The 20,970-nt window shown below is 39.5% G+C and overlaps 1 protein-coding gene across 4 annotated transcripts in view; it reads left to right on the plus strand.

Moving 5' to 3' along the window:
- ZNF423 (zinc finger protein 423) overlaps positions 1-20,970 on the plus strand; it is a 358,383-nt gene that overhangs the window by 326,109 nt on the left and 11,304 nt on the right. For all 4 annotated transcript variants that reach the window (XM_075073662.1, XM_075073664.1, XM_075073663.1 and 1 more), the window contains 2 exons: positions 4,527-4,658; positions 6,494-6,609. In XM_075073662.1, coding sequence (XP_074929763.1) covers positions 4,527-4,658; positions 6,494-6,609 — 248 coding nt within the window. The remainder of the gene's footprint in view (positions 1-4,526; positions 4,659-6,493; positions 6,610-20,970) is intronic.

Below are 20,970 nucleotides of genomic sequence, written 5' to 3' on the forward strand. Positions count from 1 at the left end.
CTTAACCTTAATTTGCTGCAATGAAGCAGAAATAATAGTGTTTTTTGGAAGAGCTGCAGTGTGGGATTTACATGCTGCTATCAAGAATGAGCGTCAGATTGTCTTAAATTTCTTCACAACATGGTCTGGGACTATTTTATTTTCTTCTGTAAGGGAGAATTTTGTTTTATTAAATCAAGTTGCAGAAAGAAGTTTTAACTAACAGTAAAGACAGTACCTCTTTATTGTTCAAATCTCTCATTTGTTATTGGTTTGATAATGTCATTGCATGACAGTGTCAATGCACTGTTTTATATTGTCATGAATATAGTTATAATTAGAAATGAAGCTGATACAGAACATAGGTTTAATACAGCATTATTAATTATATTGCATCCTCGCCAGGAGGCTGCTATTGTCAGTTCTCTTAGTGGCTTAGAGACTCATTGTAATATGTATTAGATGTTCATTGCTGCAACAAAAATAGCTTTATGGAGAAGCATATTCCCACTATAAAATGAGCAGAATGACAGTGTAAATGCTATTAAGCATCCTATCAGCATATTTAGAACTATCACGTAAATGTGTTTGAACTTAAGAACAATAAACTGTGTGCTTCACCACTGCAGTTCAGCTGGGTCGGGGCGACCCACTAATCCTCACTAACAGACAGTAAATTATGTACCTAAAAAATTGTACAAATGCCTGCCTTTGACATCAGTGGGCACCACCCAGGTTTCACCTTCAGGATTCAGATAATCAGCTCTCATTCCTACTGGCTTCCCTCAAGACCAGTATGGAAATAAGTATGTGTCTGCCAGGGATCAAATGCTTTTGGAGACAAAAGTAGGTACTGAGAACATTACAGGATACTATCATCTCCCCATGATACTTTTACACAAAGCACTCTGTTCCTCTTTTGGCCTGACATAGTTTCAACCTGACAGAATCCAGCAGGCCTGCTTGTTTTAAACAAGAGCACATCCTATTATTTTTTTGAGAAATGAAGTGTAAAATTAATGCTTATTATTCTGAGCTTGGGGCGGGGGGAAGGAAAGAAACCTTAGAATCTTGTTTGCAACGTATTGCTTGTTTGGTGTTAAAATCAATAGACCCACACACAGATACACTTAAGGAGAAATGGGAGAAGATCTAGCAAAGCAAGCAGCAAAAATCTGCATTTTATTTTACAAATGAGAAGGGCTGCATAATTCACTTGAGTTATGTGGGACTCTGTTATGGATGCGTGTCATGTTAAAAAATGGAATAAAAATGAGGAAATGATGGCATGTTTTCTTTTACTAGAGCCCACCAGCACATGCTTGAATGGCGTGCTGGCTGTCAGACACTGTATTGTCACCATGAAGCTGTCTCACATGTACCTATGTGATCTTATATAATTCAAGAAAGTTATTCTCCAAAGATACACCTGTATCTCTATGCATACTCCGTGTTTCTATGTAAAATTCTATTAAAATGCCATAGAGAAGAGAGTGATTGTAGCAGCAGTTCTCTCTGTATCTTTGGGCATTTTCATAGTTTGGATACACATGCATGAATAGAGAAATGTTTGTCGTGCTAACCAGGGTACTTTCCCTCCCCCCAATCCTCTTTTTTTCTTCCTGGATGGTTTTATAGACACAAAAAATACATAATGGACTCCTGTGGGAGTGGAATCAAAACCTCACTGGTGAGAAGGCCTTATAATTGAGAAGTGGATTTGCAAATCAAAAGGTCTTGCCTCGAGTGGGATAAATTTCCAGATCTGCAGGAACCTATTATGTTTTATTATTTTCCATTCCAGGTTTAGTTTGTTATGGGTTTAACTATGTAAAATATTGCAGGGATCAGCCAAGAAAATATTCAATCAGTGTTACCTAATTAAATATCTGAAGACCCAGAGAATATAATTTCAGTCTCATATTGAATATTACATATATTTCACATTTTTAATTTTGCTGAAATTATAGGTATTTAGCCACAAAGGAAACATTTTTCTTAATGAGTGCTCACTCAAGACCTTATGTTATATATGAATCACAGGTGAATGGGTTTCCGAGTAATACAGTATATGGAAGTTAGAAAGTGAATGTCAAACATGATTTCTCTGATTTACTATTTGAAGGAATTCTTTCTATTACCATAGTATCAGCTTTGTACTTTACATGTTTATTATACTGCTATTTGGTTAAGGGTTCTACAGCATCTCCATCACAAAGCCATCTCCCTGCCTTTTTTTTCCCCATGAGGTTTATTACTAAACTATGCAGATTTGCACAGGACTGAAACTGGGCACACAAGAGTCTCTTCTAGGAAGTCAGGATAATACAGGAGACTGGGGGAAAGGAAGTTTTAAAAACATATTCATATTTAAGTGCTGAATATCTGCCCAGCTTCGGTGGCTGTGCAGATCAGAAATTTAAAAAAATTCAAATTTAAAATCCTTGTGTTCTGACAAATATTCCACCTCTGGGTTTTGGCCGTCTAGAGAATTTCTGGAGTAGTCAGAATGGAGAGTTGAAGTCCTGGGCCTCTGTATTCTCACCACTGTTTTCTCTCTTCTGCTTTCTGTCTCCCTTTTCTGTTTTTACTTCCTTCCCATCCCATCTGTCTGTCTTTTCCCTACTGCCCTCAATCTCCCTCTTCTTTCTCCATGAAACATTACAAAGAAAAAGGATAGAATTTCCCCCTCCAGTCTAAACTGTCTATGCACACTGTGGGGGCCTTTATTGCATATTCTGCAGTCATTTTATGAATAGAGGATCACAGTGCAGATCAGGGTAGAGAAACGTGCCCTACATGTTAGAGGTGCCTGGCATCCCCTCAGTGGGAGGAGCTATCCATTCATGCTTCACTGATGCTGAAGCATTTCTTGTCATCAGCATTCTGCTCTCTGCTCTGTATGTGTTACAGGCAGTATGGGGAACAGAGCACCACTTATAAGTGTGTCGGGAGCTTACCTGTTTTTGGAGCAGTGTAGACAGCTCCTAATACAGGTAGTACCTCACTACTGCACAAGGTACCACTTACAGATTTTTTTTAATATTCTCCTGGTGAGGCTAGGGCCCTTTAAGACACATGTACTCTGGGAATTCTCTCCAGCTGCATGCCACCAACCCTCCCCTGCTGGTCCTGTTTTCAACAAAAAGCCAGGTTCTAATATGCAGGCTGTGTGTATGTGTGAGCTATTACAAGTACATAATGGCTGCTCCATTTGCCTTCACTATTACCATACTACCGTTATTTAACTTGTTACTTTGTAAGGGCTTTGAGATTCCATACGTTTCAGAGGCCTTATGGAAAACAATAATTTTTCTCTGTTCAGCCATTTTAAGGTTATAAAAAGGTAATATAAAAGCAATTATAAACAGAGATTTTCTATGCTCTTTCTCACATTATTTGAGGGATGCAAATACATTTAGCAGGAGGTTATTTCATAGTACACTATAATCACTTATTGCTATTCTGGAACTAAAAATGTAAATTAGATGAGATTTTGAGATGAAGACATAAAGTAGTGCATATCTCATAGGCCAGAACTTGATTTTTTTTAAAATATATTTTCATGAGAATTTCACATATAATGTCTTAACGGGGAAGAAAAATTTCTGGCTGGTATTCACAAAAAAACACTCGTAAAAACTGTGGGCATATTTATTGGCATGCACAAAAGAGGTATCTCCCCTACTCTTTCTGCCCTCCCCCTTACAGATTATTTCATTTGTATTTCTGGGAGTCTTTTGAAATGTTCCAATATCTCACAATATGTCCTAACTGCACAAAACACCAAAAATGGCAAATTAATGTATTAGGTTAATATGCTGGTAAAAATAATAATATTAATAATAGTAAATGTTTATTAATAAAACAGAATTTAAGGGGATTTTTAAATAGGTTCTTTGTATTCAGAACATCTCTATGAAAGGTCTGTTCAAAACCAATATATATGAAAGGGAAATTCAATTTAAAAATGCCATTTAAATACCATCAGTGGTCTCACTTCAACCTAAAAAAGGCATTACATGTAAAATGAAGGCTGAGTTAGCCCTGCATTCCTGCTATTCTCTGTTAGTTTCCTCCTCTCTTCCTCCTATATACTTGCAATGTAATCTGAGGTGAAGATGGGATTTCACTCTGTTTCTGGTGGTGGTGGTTGAATTCACACTGTTCAATTTGTTTTAAATGCTGTTTGAATGTTTAATAATAGATATCCAGAGCAACAATGTTCTGCCTTTATGGTAAGATGCAAAGTGCAAAGGTACAATATTGTCACAGCCTGTAAACAGACATATATGTTACTGGTGATTTGATCACAGCATCACTTTCATCACAGCTGAAAATAAATGCCCCTAAATTTGACTTGCGGCTGTACACCTGAATACATTGTGCAAGTGACTGTGTGTGCTTTTGTAACAGGGACACAGAAATTGTAATGTCTTTGGGTCCTTGAAGCTGTGCAATCCAGCACTACCATTTCTAGCAGACTGCTGCATTTCAGACACTAATCTGCTGTGTCACTAACAAGTTGTATCATTTGAACCTTGCAGAGGAAGGCATCAATCACGAGTGCAAGCTGTGTAACCAGATGTTTGACTCTCCAGCAAAGCTTCTGTGTCACCTGATTGAGCACAGCTTTGAGGGGATGGGAGGCACATTCAAATGCCCTGTTTGTTTCACAGGTAAGGCAGTAAGACCGAGACAAGCCTCAGTGTGCATGGCTTGATCCAGAAATGACACCCAGGGGATTTTTAAAATACAGTATTCCATTCCTTGGGAAAAAGTGCTCTGCTTGGAAATGTTTAAATATCACCAGTCTAAAACTGGAGCTAGGAATGAAGAACAGCACTGGGATTTTTTGACACCAGACATCAGTTCCCAAGCGCAAGAAGCTAATTACAGCCTTTTTAAAATGATATTTGTTGGGTAGAAAATGTGATACATTTAGTAGCCTGTAGTCAGTTCTCAGTGGAAGTACTCATGTGAGTAAAGGGTTGGTAAGATCAAACCCTAAAACTGTATAGTTTTGACAACTGCTGTATTCATTTTTTTTCATTGCATGACCAGAATCTGCCCTCATATATATGCTCAGGTCTTGTTTTTTCTGGGTAGAGCACATATCTAACATCTTGCTGTTTGTCCATCTTTTGTAGTTAACCTTAAGCTTTCTCTGCAAAGCAAATTTGGATGATCTTGGTTAAAGTGACTGTCTGTAGGATCTGTTGTCACCTGCTCTATATGCTTTTTAAAATTGCAATTAACGTCTTATATTTGTGAAATATGAAAGTAATGCTGGATGTGTACATGACTTTTGTCTTTCATTTCCTACATATGTGACTATGAGCTCAGAAAAAAATAAAGGGTTGAATCATGAGGGGCACTCAGCACTGGCAGTACCCCTTAACTTCAGTGGAAGTCGCAGGAAGACGCTCATGCAGTGGAAGACGCTCATGACGTCTCAGGTTTTGATCTGCAGTTTGAGACTGGAGTTTGTAGTTTGGGACTTAATTTGTCCTTTTCTGACCATGTTTACACTGCAAGCTCAGCTTGTATACACATACTCTCTGTAGCCATGGGAGTTAATCCATGCTGAGTACGTACTCACTAGTTTCAGGCAGGTCTTTTACTCTGCATGGCTAAGCCATGTCTCCGCTGCCTGTGCTACTGCAGCTACACTGCTGTTCATACCTGTGCTAGCTCAATGAGGCTCGCATGAGTACGTGAGCAGGGCAGTCACATCCCTACTTAGTAGTGTAGATCTGGCCTCTGAGACATGCTATAAATTAAATCCTTAATAGTATTTCTCTAAATTCAGTTAGTAAGAAGCTACTTTTGCATATTGCATAGGTCTAGAACTCATAAACATTGATCTAAAATGAGATATGAAGTAGGCTGAGAAATTATCTTAACCAAATAAATCATAAACTCAGCATGCTTAATTTCCAAACTCTACTTGATAAAATCAGAATTACTTTCAGTTCAGAATTATAAAAGTGCTTAAGCATAACAGTATTTACGGTATTAAATCTTATCTCTTCTATTCTATATGGACAGAATAGTTATACAGGTTGTCTTTGCAACAGACGTCCTCTGCAGGTTCACACTTCCTTTGTAGTCGCCCAGAAATGTTGCATTGGTCACACATCTTCTAGATTAACCCCACAGGTCTCTTCTGGTCCAATTCTCCTGCATTATAAATAAATCTCATGCACTTATGATTGGCTCACAACTCCCTGCAAAAGAGGTGACGCTCTTTTTTCAATTATACAATTGGGTTCATCCAATTATGAACGGAGTGCTGTGACTTTATGGTGGAATTTCAAAAATCAATATGATGTTAACTTAACTAAACTAAACATTATTCTTTAAAACTTAAATTATTAATATTGTCCACTTTTGCAGGATAATTGTACTGAAACACAAATATTGATGATTTACAGCCATAATCAATGTGCAGCAAATATAGGGCAGAAGTTACCTAAAACAAACAATCTCTGATCACATTGTATTATTTCAGTTTTTGTACAGGCAAATAAACTGCAGCAGCATATCTTTGCAGTCCACGGGCAGGAGGATAAAATTTATGACTGTTCCCAGTGCCCACAGAAGTTCTTCTTTCAGACAGAACTTCAGGTATGTTTCTGAAATAAGTAAATACAAACTGACAGCAATTATTATGTTTGTATGTAATAACCTTCTCATCACTGCACGGCTTCTAGACGACTTCTTTAACCAATGCATAACCATGGTTTTCCCTCCCTCTTTGCAACAGCAGCAAACTCTCCTAGTCTCTCTTTCTCTCTCTCCCCGTGGGTGCTATCAGGAGAAAGGGATCGCCGAGCCTGACTGGCATAAAATAAGACAAGACAGATATCATGATTCTTTATGAGTATTTCTCTTGACAGTAGCATTGCTACATACTGACATGTCTACATCAAGCACTATGTAAATAACTTCTTTTTCTCAATTAATAATGTAGGGAATCATTAATACACAATGACTAAACTAACGTTATGACATCCCCCCTTCCCCAGTGTTAAGTAAAAAGTTAAGAGATCGTAGCTATCTAGGTACCAGAGCAAAATGTACGTGCTACTTGAACATAGAATTCTAATCAGACCAGCCACAGCTGCAGAGGCATAGCAGTGTGTAGCAGATTGTTAAAACTACGCACTACAGTCCAATTTCACTGCTGGCATAAGTGGATGCAGCTCCATTGATTTCAGTCTTCCCAAAGTAAGGATGTGAAGGGTCCCCCATTCCCAGGGCCACCCAAGGATTCAGGGGGCCTGGGGCAGGGCTGGGTCTTCGGCAGCAATTTGGTGGTGAGTCCCTCTCGGAGGGAAGGATCTCCCATCGAATTGCCGCCAAAGAACGAAGCGGCGGCGGTAGAGCACCCTAAGTGCCACCAATCGTGGCTTCCCCTCCCCCGCCCCCTTGTGGTGCTTGTACTCACTGGGCGGCTCCCTGAGGCTTCGGAGGCACTTCCGCAGCGGGTCCTTCACTTGCTCCGAGTCATCCGCTGCACTGAAGGACCCGCCGCTGAAGACCCGGAGCAAGTGAAGGGCCTACCCCCCAAAGTGCCGCCGAAAACCCGGAGGGGCTCATGGGGCCCCTTTGGGGCCCAGGACCTGGGGCAAATTGCCCCACTTGCCCCCCCCCCAGGCAGCCCTACCTGTTCCTGTCTCTACATGTGCAGACAGAAGTATGCATTGCACTTTTTCAAAAGACTGTGCTGATCCAGATTCCCCTGGCCCTCCTGGAGGCAGTAGGTCAGCCTCAGGCACAAAGGCTCTAGGAGCTCCCACAGGGGCAACTGTACCCCTTCTGCTGCTACTGCAAGCATTGGTTGAAGAGATAAAATTTAGGACTTAATGTTGGAGGAGTTCTCAGAAGCAGTGTTGGGAATCATAGAAGTATAGGCCTGGAAGAGGCCTTGAGAGGTCATCAAGTCCAGCCCCCTGCTCTGAGGCAGGGTCAAGTAAATCTAGACCATCCCTGACAGGTGTTTGTCCAACCCATTCTTAAAAACCTTCAGTGATGGGGATTCCACAGCCTCCCTTGGAGACCTATTCCAAAGCTTTACCCTGAGAGTTAGAAAGTTTTTTCCAGATATCTAACCTAATTCTCTCTTGCTGCAGATTAACCAATACTTCTTGTCCTACTTTCAGTGAACACAGAGAACAATTGATCACAGTTCTCCTTATAACAGCCCTTAGCATATTTGAAAACTGTTATCACATCCCCCCTCAGTCTTCTTTTCTCAAGACTAAACATGCCCTGTTTTTTAAATCTTTCCTCATAGGTCAGGTTAGTGTTGAATCAATTATGCTTAAAATTAAGTTTTGACCTTCAGTGTTAAACCCGTTGAAATGCGGAGAACCTGCCATAGTGCTGTAACTTTTGTGTTAATCTAGCAGCAAAGAAAAGCCCTGCATATCTAATTATCACATAGAAAAATTGACTACCAGAGCTTTAACTTTTAAACAGATACACAGAGGTTTTCAGTCTGGCCTTCCTTATCATACATATTTTACCTGTTTAGCACTTCTGCCAAAATACTGCTACCGTCCCCTGGTAAATGTAGTCTTTTTATAGAAGGATACTATATGCCTCATTTAAATCTATTAGCTTTATAAACCATGATTTACTTAAACTTTGGAGGGTTTTTATTTATCTTGCTGAATTCCCAAGCTGATGCCTCTTGTGTCGTGCTGTCATGCAGTGGAAGGATGGTTGATCTTTTCACTTTGTTGATTTTATTTTTTTTCTCCCAAGGGAACATCTTCTTTCCCTTGTTCTAGCAACCTCATTTGCATAAGTGTACAAAAGTTTTAACTATACCTTGTTAATATTTTATTAAAGTCAGCAGATTTTGTTTTTGTGATTTCTCACTGTGTAGGTTTTAGAAGATAATACTGGCTCACAAAGCAAGCTTGGATTTTTCCTCCCCTTTTTCATTTAAAGTGGTCTTCGGTCAAAATGCCAGCACAATTAAAATGGGTGCAGTGGCTTTCTAGGTCACTGCATTAACCTTTTAAATCAGATGGTCAAATACAGAGAACCGTGCTAAATTATAGTCCTAACGACCAACTGCTTTTTGCAATTAACCATTTTAATTACATAGTGTTCAACTTCTGAAGTGTTGTGCATAGCAAAATCTATGCAAATAGTAGCTTTCATCAGATAAATTTGAATCGTAATTTTCCAGTTTTTACACAGGATTTGTGTAAATTTAAAATTCCTGTGTTCGTAATAATTATACGAGTAATTTTAAATGGTGTTGGCTGAATGAAAATTCAGAGTTTAACTACACAGTTTGACTTGTGAATTTAGTGGTGACTCAGGATAGGGTGTTTACTTGAAGTAGGGGGTTTTATTGATTGAAATAACTGAGCCAAGCAAGGCACAGAGTATGTGAATAAATTAGTTAGGAAGACTTTTGAACTGGCAACCTTATTTAAGATGATTAACTCATCAGTTGCTTATTTGTAGGTTGCCTGTTTTAAATTCCTTGGCTGTTTATTAAATTTTTGTCTGCTAGTTGAGTAATGAAGATTTAGTATTAGTAAGTGAACCAGTTGTTTAGCTGCTAATAACAGTTTAATCTGCATAGACCCTTTAGTCTTTTAGTACTGCAATTTCTCCTGTATGTTAGTCTCCATCCATCAAACAGTTATGCTTGACGAATCTGACTTTTCAATTCTAATCTTGCATTCCCACTGGTGTAAATTAGGAATAAGTCATTTTAAGTCAGAATCAGACCTGTTCTATTTTATTTTACTTACTTGTATTTTTTTGAAATCTTAATATTACATTACAAGGAGAAACTTTCCATTGTACCCCTTTAAATATAAATATATGGAGATATACCTATCTCATAGAACTGGAAGGGACCCCGAAAGGTCATCAGTTCAAGCCCCCTGCCTTCACTAGCAGGACCAAGTACTGATTTTGCCCCAGATACCTAAGTGGCCCCCTCAAGGACTGAACTCACAACCCAGGGTTTAGCAGGACAATGCTCAAGCTATCCCTTAGGTTATAGAGGGCAGGAAAAAGGGAGGAGAGTGGGGAGAAGGGCATATATTGGGAGAAAAAACTAATTAATTTTGCAAATGTAATGGCATGCTATAAGTTAGCCCTGCTGCTGTGTGACTATTTTTAAACAGATTCCTTAGGTATAGTATGACAGAAAGGGGCATATATGGACCATGATAGAAAGGAGATTATCTTTTCAAATTCACATTTCAATAGTTTGGGAAAAAATTCAAGTTACTGCATCAGTAGCATGACATTTGCAGGTAGTCGGGTGGAGCCACAAAGACAAGATCCCATTCTCAGTTACACTGATGTAATTCCAGAGTAACTTCATAGACCCCTGTGTAACAAAGAATAGAATTTGGTCCTGCTTGTTTAATACTGCGGAACTTCCACCATCAAAAGGAAAATTGAAAACATTGTAAGAATAAATACATTGTGATATATAGCGTGTAAAGATGTCCCACATAAGAGAAGATAGGTACAAAACGATGGAACATGCCATTCTAGGTGGAAAATAATGGTGAAAGAAAATAGCAGATCTGTGGTTATACTGAGCATTTTGCAGCAAATTAGTGCAATATTATACATTCTGAACACTCAGGATGATAGCTAGTCAAGCTTAGATATCTATGAATGTGATGAAAGTCTTACACCTTGTAAATATTTTTTACATCTAATGACACTTAATAGAAGTAAATTTACACATAACCTATAATACTTTTGTTCTGTATTACTTCATTCTACCTTCTGAAATTTATTTAATGAAACAAGTGTAGACTTATCTCAGGAGTTAAATGAAAATTGAATTTAGCCTTGTTCATACTACAGAGAGACGAAAGAAGCCTTTGTGAAACAGAGGATGATCTCTAGGACTTATATTACCAACTAATCATTAACTGCTGAGTGTGCCTTTAATGTACTGCCCTGCTGAAGCTGAAACAGTGTACAGCACAGCCATACTTTGGAAATGAACTAGTGAAAGTACTTTGCCCACTGCAATGGTCGTCTTTAGACTTACACTGAAGTAGGGAACCCTGCCAAGTTAGAAGACAGACTGAAGTCATGACACATGTTGGGTGTTGATAGTTAAACTTGTGTTGTTAAGCAGAGTTGTGAAATCTAAATTCTTAATTGCTTGCGTTAAGAATTGCATTAAGCAAATTGTGAATGAATAGTGATTTTAGAGGAAACTCAAGGAGGGTTTTCATCTGTGCTCTTTGCCCCACTGTTTTTCCAAGGAGCCGTGGCATAACCAATAAAACATTTGTATTTAAAGGATTAATTCCTGCTGTTTGCTTCTATGCTGCTAATCATACCGTTTCCCTCTAAATGATTGCAATTGGTGAAAACTAAAGCAAGGGATATAATAAACAACACACAAATAATCCAGGTACTGAGAGAAAAGGTACCTGCCAGTTCCTTCCTAGTGCAGGTGTTCAGGTGCCTGCTAGGAAAGAAAGGCTTTCCTTTCTGTTTGGATTTGAAGATAAGTCAAACCACTGAATTAAGGGAGCTTGACTGGAAGATTTAGTTCTAATTTTAAGTGCCAAGTTTCTTTAAATGTCAACACATCAGAAAGAAAGAGGATGCCATGGCTCATTGGCTAGCATCATCATTTTTTCCCCTTTTCAGTGTATATCAAAAGCTGCAGATTTAAGCCATAAACTGGCAAAAATTGCTGCACACAAGCTGCACTCATTACATTAACAATGATTTGTCACTACTGTTGATCCAGTGCCCATCAAAGTCACTGGGAGCCTTTCCATCGATTTCAGTGGGCTTTGGAGCCGGCTCTAAATCTGCTTCTTTAAAGGGGAAAAATAATCAGTCTTTACATATATAATGGAGGGTGTTATCAGTTAAATATCTATGTCCTCCAAAGAGAGAATATATCCTACCCTGTTAATGGATCTACTCAATCTAATAAATCTCTGATTCCTATGATGCTAATAATCTTGGGCTCAATTGTGGCTTGGTCTAACTGGGCCAGATAGGGGAGCGTAGCTGTGTAGCCACATCAGTTTTCCTTCAGTTGCGGCCGTGGGTACAGCAGAAGATCAGGCTGAGGAGTGGAAGGAAGTCATGGCTTTACCCTAGTCCAGCAGCCAGTGGAGCTGGCTGGGTATTAGTGGGGGACCAGGTTTCACCCTGAAAAGAACTGCAGCAAAGTTCCTGCTGCCCTCCAGAGGAAGAGAGCAGGAACTGAACCTCTCAGAAGCCCAGTTTCTTCCTCTGGGAGCATCCCAGCTGCATTCTGCTCCCTTCTCAGGGCTGAACCTTAAAGCTCAACTTAACCCTTAGTTATCAGTGCACAAATATAAGAGTTACAAAATCCTGGCTTAATCATTTCACTCTGTCCCTCTTGGGCATTTAATGTCTCTGTTTCTGGTCTGGAAAATGGGGATAATAGTACGTACCTACTTCCCAGTGCTGTGGTGAGGCTTCATTTAACTTTTTGTAAAATGCTATGATATCCTCTTCCAAACAGCCCTCTATACATGCAGACATTTCAGAAATTGTCACTAAAGCTCCTGGTTACATCAGTGATGTAAATTCAGGCCTGAATTGTTGGAGCAGTTTTCACAAAATACCTCATTGAAGTACAGTTTGCTCAAAAAAAAAAAATAGACACTGTCCTAGAACCTGAGCTGTGACTGCGGCAAAAAAGTAGCACTTTCCTTTATGATCCTTGTGCTGTGTTTTACAGTTTGTGCTTGGCTTAGGTATTAAACCCTGGGAGACTCTTTCTGGAAATAACCCATAATAAATTCTTTCTTAATTTGGTGGAAAGCATTAATTAATTCAGTACATAATTTTGCTGTTTTTTCAAGTGAGCTGTGTATTTCTTTAAAACAGAAATCCTATCTTTGTCTTTCAACTATTGGTGGGCTCTCTCAGACCTAGCAATTCATACCTTTTTCCTGCTATCAGAACATCAGGCTTCCTCTAAAATCAGAAAAATGAACCAGATAGTACTCTAGCAGACTTGGCTAGTGTTAAAACAAGTTGATTAGCAAATGTGCTTGGAGCGTTTTTAATGTTTAATCATTATTAGCTATAAAACTAATAAATTACAAGAAAAACAAGACCCATTCCAGTCATATCACTGGGCTTTCAGTCACATAATTATAACTAACAATAATTAAAAATTAAAAGTGCTTTAGGCACATACCCATCGTATTTAGTCTGTCTGACTGCACATCCTTTACGTATTGCAAAAAAGGAAGTTCTGCTTGTGGTATATTGTCAAGATTAGAAAGAAAACTGTTATTAGGTCTCTGGTTTTCAGAATGCAGGTATATGCTCAGTTGAGGAGAAATGTGTCATTGGCTCTAAATTCTTATTTTGGTGCAGGTGAAGCCCATCATTAATTACCAAATTAAAGAAATATGGGCATGAGTTATTGAGGAGTATACTTATTGGCTCTGTACCAACTAATATGTAACTTGGCATCTAGAGTCTATTCCTAGTTCTGAACCCGAGTGCTTGCCACTACATCCCTCATTGTGGCTTGGCAATGTGCTTTTGTCATGGAACAAGACTTCACACTTTCTGTGTGCATATCTGTTGCCAAGAAGGTAATCTGTGCTGAAGATGATGGACTGACTTGACATGTGTAGAGAAAACATTGACATCCATGCACTGATTGACTACTTCTCCAGAAAGGTGCCTAACTGGTCCATATGTTATTCAATGCATTCTGTCCTGTTTTCTGGTGCTTTTTTGTGTGCTGCCAATAGAGTCTGTCTTCCGGATACCAGTGAAAGAGGAGGCCTGGCTTTGTGTCTTAGAATAAAACCTCACATCCCGGATCCCAATTCCCCTCCAAAATCTGTTGCTTTGGTTTCTGTTCCTTTGTTCTCACTCAGTACAATGAATTGATAATCAAGTAGGCATCATTGGGTGCCACTGTAACTCCAAGCATAGGGGATGGAGAGTTTAACATACTTTCTCTTTGGTCTCTGAGATGACAGCTTTGATTTCTTTTATCACTTGAATGGTAACATCTTAGGAAAATGAATGTATAGAGCAAGTGAATAATTAAATGGATGCCTAATGACCTCTCTGGCAACAGCAGGGGTCAACGGCAAAGAATCTTGGAACAAACAGATCATGTATTGCCTGTTCACTGTCCTTGCTCCCTTCTAACTGTGAACAGAGAAGGTTGCAAAGGTCTTGAATTGTCTTGTGTCTTGATTTGGTTAAGGAACACATCATTTATCCTTTAGTTACTCATAGAAGATTCTGATCAGCATATCAAAAAACTGCATCTGCATCATACGGCATCTCCTGTGTCATTTCAGCAAGATCCAGTGTGAGCTCTCAGGCTAACAAAGATTCACCTGAGACTGAGCTTGGAAATTACTGGTATTTCAGCAGTCTGTTCTGTCCCATAAAAAGTCCCTCTGCTTCAAAGATTGTTAATGCTGTTGTGTGACTCACTCTGGGTAACAAAGTGTACATAACTTCACATTAGCACGTGCAGAATACTAAGCAGTGATGCAAAGTGGAAGAAAAGGGTGTCAGGTGAAAGCCATTGGTTGAGTCATTAATGCACTGAAGTGCACCCAAGTGTCAACATGTGTGATCAAGTGTAAGGAGGCATGTAGTTCCAATGTGGCAGTGCTGGCAGAGAGAAGGGACTTCCTACAGTAGAGATGGCACTTGGAACCGCTATTCAGGCTGCCCATCTAAACCCATTGTTGCCTGTCATCTATGCCCTAGGGCAAGGGTCCAACCAACTTCTGAGCAGGCACCATGCCATCCTAACAGATGGCCATGAGTGTAAGCAGCCAAGACACAATGTATATGCATCAGTTGTGTTTATTGAAAGCCAATCCCTAGTCAGAAGCGTCCAAATGACAATTCTGAGCTCAGATGCCTTTAGTTAAAGGAATATGGAATTGCAAATCTGACTCTGAGCTAGATTAATTTATATATGTTGCAATGTAAACCCTATGACAGACAAGTGTGTGTGTGGTTATATATATAGACGCATGTGCACAGCCAGACAAATGTGTTGAATACATTGTCCAGTTCAAGGGCTCTGTCATGATGTTCACAACTCTCCCGGAAAGTGACCCTGAGTATGTGAGAGATCTCCTTTCCCTATGTGATCATGGCTTCCAATGACAGCTGTGTTCCACTAGAACTATGAAACTGCCAACCAATGAGAGAGGCACAGGAGCTCTGGAAAGGAACTTTCACAGGAGCTGGACCTAGACTATGTAATTCACGGCCACAAGGAATGATAGTGTCCATGGATCTAAACACTTCAAGAACTAAGTACAGAGTTTGTCTGTTTCCCTCACAAACACACATGCCTCTTACCAGGACTCCAGGGAGGGAGACCGTGTGCTTACCTAGATAGGTAGGGGGTGTGTGTGTGTGTGTATGTAATAAATTCATCTAGCTCAGAACTAGATATGAGTTTACACATCCCTTTCACTAAAGGGATTTCATATATATGACAGAAAAAAAATAATATGATTGATGGAAAAGCCTCTTAATTTATTTTTAAAACATTGCTTGTACTCCTAACATATATCCAGGGGAAAGTGTGCTTGCATACTTTAAAGGTTTTTTTCCTTTGACAACTTACGGACTCTGTTCAAATAGGACTTGGTAGTGCTCTTGAAATAAGTGTTTTAGAGAAACCTTTGAATAAACAATTCTGTACTCATATCAGTGGAATAAAGATCCATTCATATGGTATGAAAATAAATAAATAAATACACTTCCAGGTATACTGTAGTTCTAACAAGATGGGAAGACATGAGTACATTGGACTGTTTTATTATTAAATATCCATTCATGACCAAATGGAGATGGCCCAGGAGAAGAAATGAAAGGTGGATTTTTTTTCTGGAAGACCAGATTGCACACTCTGGTCCGGCAATAACAATTACTAATGACATTTAGAGAGAAATTAACTATGAGAAATGCAAGGTGGCATTTCAGCAGTGCCAGTCAGTAACATTGCATCAGAGCTCACAGGAGAGAGGAGAAAAAGTTTATGGATGGAAAATTAATTTTGTTATGTCAACAATTAACCAACACCTTTTCTTCACTCTCTACCACATTATCACAAATTACAAGTGTGACCAAATACAGCAACTCAGCAGAGGAATGAAATGGTACTTTAAAAGCCATGCTCCTAGAGACAGTTTCACAAGCATGTGTTTCATTCCACTTTGTTCAACAATGAACGACAGCATTGGAAATAAGACTGACTGGGGAGAGAACGAGCTCTTGACTCTGTAGGGACAAATATTATCAGTCATCATCTATACCAGTGGCTTTCAAACTTTGTGAGCTGAGCCCCCCCCTTTGAGTTGCAATTTTTGGTTGTGCCTCCCCAACCCAGACAAAAATAGACACAATACCTTCCCCGCCCCTCTCGGGTTCTCGGGGTGTGGCAAGACGCATGCAACAGTCTCTGGGGGTGGAGCCAATGCTAGGTGCAGAGGATGCCAGGAGCGTAAAGTGGTGCAGCTGAAGCGAGTGTTGACACTGACCTGCAAGCTGGGTGTCCCACTGAGGTGAGTCCGGGGGTGGAGCTGGTGCCCAAGCCCCGCCTGGCTTTGCCACTCACCTCCCTGAACATCCTCTGTGCCCCCCTCGGGGGGCACGCCTCACAGTTTGGAAACCTCTGATCTATACAAAAAATTACCATATAGTTCTGCAGCACCTTCTGTCTGCAGATCTCAGAGTGTTTTACAAATACTAATAAATTAAATATCTCAGTACCTTTCCTAGGTCAGTGTTATCCCCGTTTTACAAATCAGTGGGGGAAGTTAAGTATCTTGCCCAAACCCACTGAGGAATTTTTTTTGGCAGAGCCAGACATAGACTCAGATCCTTTTACTCCCAGGCTTATATGTTAATCATAAGGTTCATCATCTCTCTCTGTGGGTGAAATAATACCTGCCTCTGCATGGAGTCACAGGAAACCCCTTTTCCTGACTGCGCCCATTGCACGTTCACACAGGAGACACCCATTATCCATAGCGGGGCTGTGAGTGCAGATGGGAGTGTGGGGATGACAGCTGGCATCTGCTGCTGGTGAGGGGACTAGCTTGATAAAACTGTGAATGAGCACTGGCTAGTCCATTTCAAGGGGAAGCAGGTCCTGGTACCCAGTGCTGTCCCTCCAGTACCCAGGAGGTAGTGTACCTTACAAAACCATAATACTTTCCGGTACTGATGCTTAGGCAGTGCATCTCCTCCCCTTTCCCAGCGTGGATGTATTTTGTCAGAGCCATACTTTAGTCCCAGACTGTATTTCGAGTAGTAAATTCTTAAGACCTGCAATTAGATGACTGCTCATAAAACTGAGCAGCTGGTTTTCCTCCAAATTTCTATCAATTGTCCCCTTGTGTCTACACCTCTGTCCATCCAGTGGGGGAAAGAAGAGGGAATATCTGCTGTGATTTTCTGTTGCTTTCCTAGCTACTGTAACAAATAGCTTGTGGTCTGATAGCTGATTAGCTCTGGTTCCTCCTATAGGTGTCATTACAGTTTTTAAAAAACGATTTGAGATTTTTAAAGGATCGTGGAGTGGTACATTTGAAGGGGCAGAACATACACAAAATTTAAGCAACTACTGGAGCTTGTTCCACCTCTCGGGTTAAATAGCTCATGGAAACTGGTGTGTTGCATGCTTTTGAACGAGCAGTCCCTTCATTTGCTTGCTGCTAGAGCAAAACTAGGTTGCTTGTCCAGACATAACAATATATGCCTGAGTGTTTTCACAAGAAACGTCTAGATCATTAAATATAATAGGTCTCAGCTGCAGTTTTGATCACTGAAGCATGCACACAATTCATCACAGCAAATTAGGTATGTCTTTGTAACTTATCTTTCTGCAATTTGCTGGCGCTTTTGGAGAGCTGAAACTTATATTGTATGTGCTGCAGAAGCCATTTCAGATAAAATATACTGTGTTTATTGTGGGAGAGCAAGGATTCATTAATAACAAACATGGAGCATTCTGTGTTTCTGTTCCAGCATCTTGCAGAACCAGCCGTAGTACCAGCAGAGATCCCTGGCCACATTCATTATTTATCTATTTTAGTGAATTTCTTGTCTGCAGTAAAAGAGATGTAAGCTTGAACATATCAGACTGTTTGTGCCAAGACCTATACTATAACCCTTTCAAGAAACCCAAGACATCCTTCGTTCTAAATCATTACACAGGCCATTTATCTGATTGGCTTTTGTCCTGTCTGGCTTGCTAAAATGTTTCTTGTTCTTTAAAAAGCTCGATTTGGCCGTTTTTAAAGAAAAGACACTTGCTATTTTTATTTCATTTTTATTTTTATTTTTTTGCAAAGTGAACCAAAATCAAACCTACCTTCAGTGGAAATAGACATTCTAACACCTCACAGCTACTGAAAAGCATTAACTTTATGTCTAGAAGAGGACAGACGCTGGTGGACTCGGAATTACATTTTAGTGGATTCATCAGTATCAGTCAATAGTCTGTATGCAAATAGATATGTTTGTAATAGTTAATATGAATGTATCTTCTGGATTTTTTACAGTAGTCTTCAGACCAGCAGTATTTGAACTTCTGGTTTGGGTTTGTTTTGTTTTGTTCTTATTGGGAGAGATGAGGGAAATACTGGTTGTGTTCATAATTGCAGGATTTTCCTACGTATAATAAGGTTCTTGATATGTTGCTGACTTAAAAGCAAGATGGCAAAATACTCTAGAAGAAATTCCCAACACTACTGCAGGACAAAATAAACATCTCAGTCTCCACATAGCTGAACCCCAGTGGACTGAGAAAATCCTTTTCCGTGGCCAGATATTTTTAACTCTGTGTATGAGACTGATATACACTTACCTAGATATTTGCATCTATTGTCAGCCACCCTGTAATTGGTTTTATTTCTTCCAATAGACTTTAAGGTTAATAGTTAACACTACAACACATTAAACCTCCACCTCCCAAAATTAAAAGTGTAGTGTATGCTACTGTAGACACCACTATGTGGTATCTTCAGGGTTTGGGATTTCATTTAAATCTGAAATTTATATCCAGCAGAAATAAATTATTTTATTTAAAAACAGCTGGAGGGAGGGAAAACACTGTTTGTTTTGTCCTCTATATTATTTTTCCCAGTTTATGGCAGCCGTCTTCTTTATCCTAACAAACTTTGAAAATAATATGTGTGTTTTAGCTTTGAGGCCTAACTTGACACAGAAAATCCTGCATTGATCTCAGTCATACTGATATTTCCTAATGCTGTGACGTTCATGGGGCTTTCAGATACCTTTACAATTAGAAGGTATTGTAAAAATAGTTGCATTTAAAAATTAAAAGGCTTTGGGTGTATCTCTGCACTGGCTAGCAAAAGACTTGGGTTTGAATGCCAGGCTCTGGCTCCCCAGGCTTTCATGACATGGGACTGCTATGGAAATAACATATTCATCCCTGGATGCTGGGCTGAGAAAACGAGAAAGGAACTTCTTGTCTTGTGTCACATTGCTCAGCAGCAGCCTCGCCATCTGATTTAAAGAATACAGACTGGTTTCGGAGAAGGTCCTATCCAGTTCTCATTGTTTGGAAGGATGGTGGCTATAGCATAGGCCTCCATGATGAGCTGTGTGAAGCAGGCATGGTGGGTGGTCAGGAAGAAGGGTACTCTGATAGATAGGGTCACAGAAAACAAAAGGAGGTGGAGCAGTTAAAAAGTTGCTCGATAGCTTGCTCTTTTACCTCTGGGTTTCTATTTAGCCAGTGGAGTTGTTTCAACATTGAGGGTTTTGCCACCAAAGCTCTGTCAGTATTTCCATTTTTAACCATCTATTTTCTGGGAGTTTTAATATACCCATAGACATACTGTATCTCCAGGTTAAAACTGGAGCCACCCCAGAGCAATAAACTTTTTTGAAAGTAACTTTAAATAGCTTGGAAGCGTTTGCAAATATGCTGATAAAATACTGTTTCTTAATAAATACTTCGTTGTCGCAAAATACATTTTGGAGAGGAAATAGTTCTGTGTTTCTTAGATCTGGTGTACGGGGGGGAAATGGAAAAGCAGAAATAGTGCAGGAAACGTAGTTGGTTTGAAGATTGTGCTTACTCTGCATTGCCTGGTTTCCTTAGACAAAAATGGCATGGGAATGTTTAGTATACAGGCTTAGTGCATATGTTCAGTGACCTGGATATATACAATAAATTCTAATGGACTGATCGATAACAACTTACTCTGTCTTTGCAAGTTTTAAAATGAATGGAATGCGTAGCAGTATTCTGTATGATATATAGTTAACCAATGCAGAATTGTTGTAACATCTCCAAAGAACATAGGTCATTTTAGATAGATAATATACAACTGGAATTTGGATATAAATGCAAATTATATATATAAAATACTCTCTTGTTCCTCAACCTGTTTAGAGATTATTGTGTCAGTAGTGATTGGTTGTTAAAATCAGCTTTTCTTAAGAGTAACAACACTTGGTAACTTGACAATGTTAGCTGGGAAAATGGACCTTTTCAAGGATACAATTGTACATGGCTTTGTGCCATCATGTCACAAGATGATATCTCATCACTGTTTTGTCTTGTGGTGTCTTGGTGGGAACATCTTGTCTCAGAAATATTTTTGCCCCATTATTAAACACACATGACCAAGTCCTGCTTGCCTTATTCACACAAGTAGCCCCTTTGAGTTCATTTGTCTGAATCAGACAAGCAGAATGCTGGTCACAATTATGCTTGTAGGTTTCCATATCCATCTTGCACATACAGTAGTGGAGAGGAGTCGTGTAAAGTACTTTATAGACTGAAGCCTTGTTATTTTGTAGCATATAGACTGTTTTATTAAGGCAGTGTATACCCCTTAGTACAAGAGACTTTTGAAGTTAGAAACTTGCAATTGTACTTAATTGTAATAAAAGAGCCCATATATCCTAGATGACGCATCACATTCAATGGGA

The sequence above is a fragment of the Chelonoidis abingdonii genome, chromosome 19 (genome assembly GCF_003597395.2).
Source record: "Chelonoidis abingdonii isolate Lonesome George chromosome 19, CheloAbing_2.0, whole genome shotgun sequence".
In the NCBI taxonomy this organism is placed as follows: domain Eukaryota; kingdom Metazoa; phylum Chordata; order Testudines; family Testudinidae; genus Chelonoidis; species Chelonoidis abingdonii.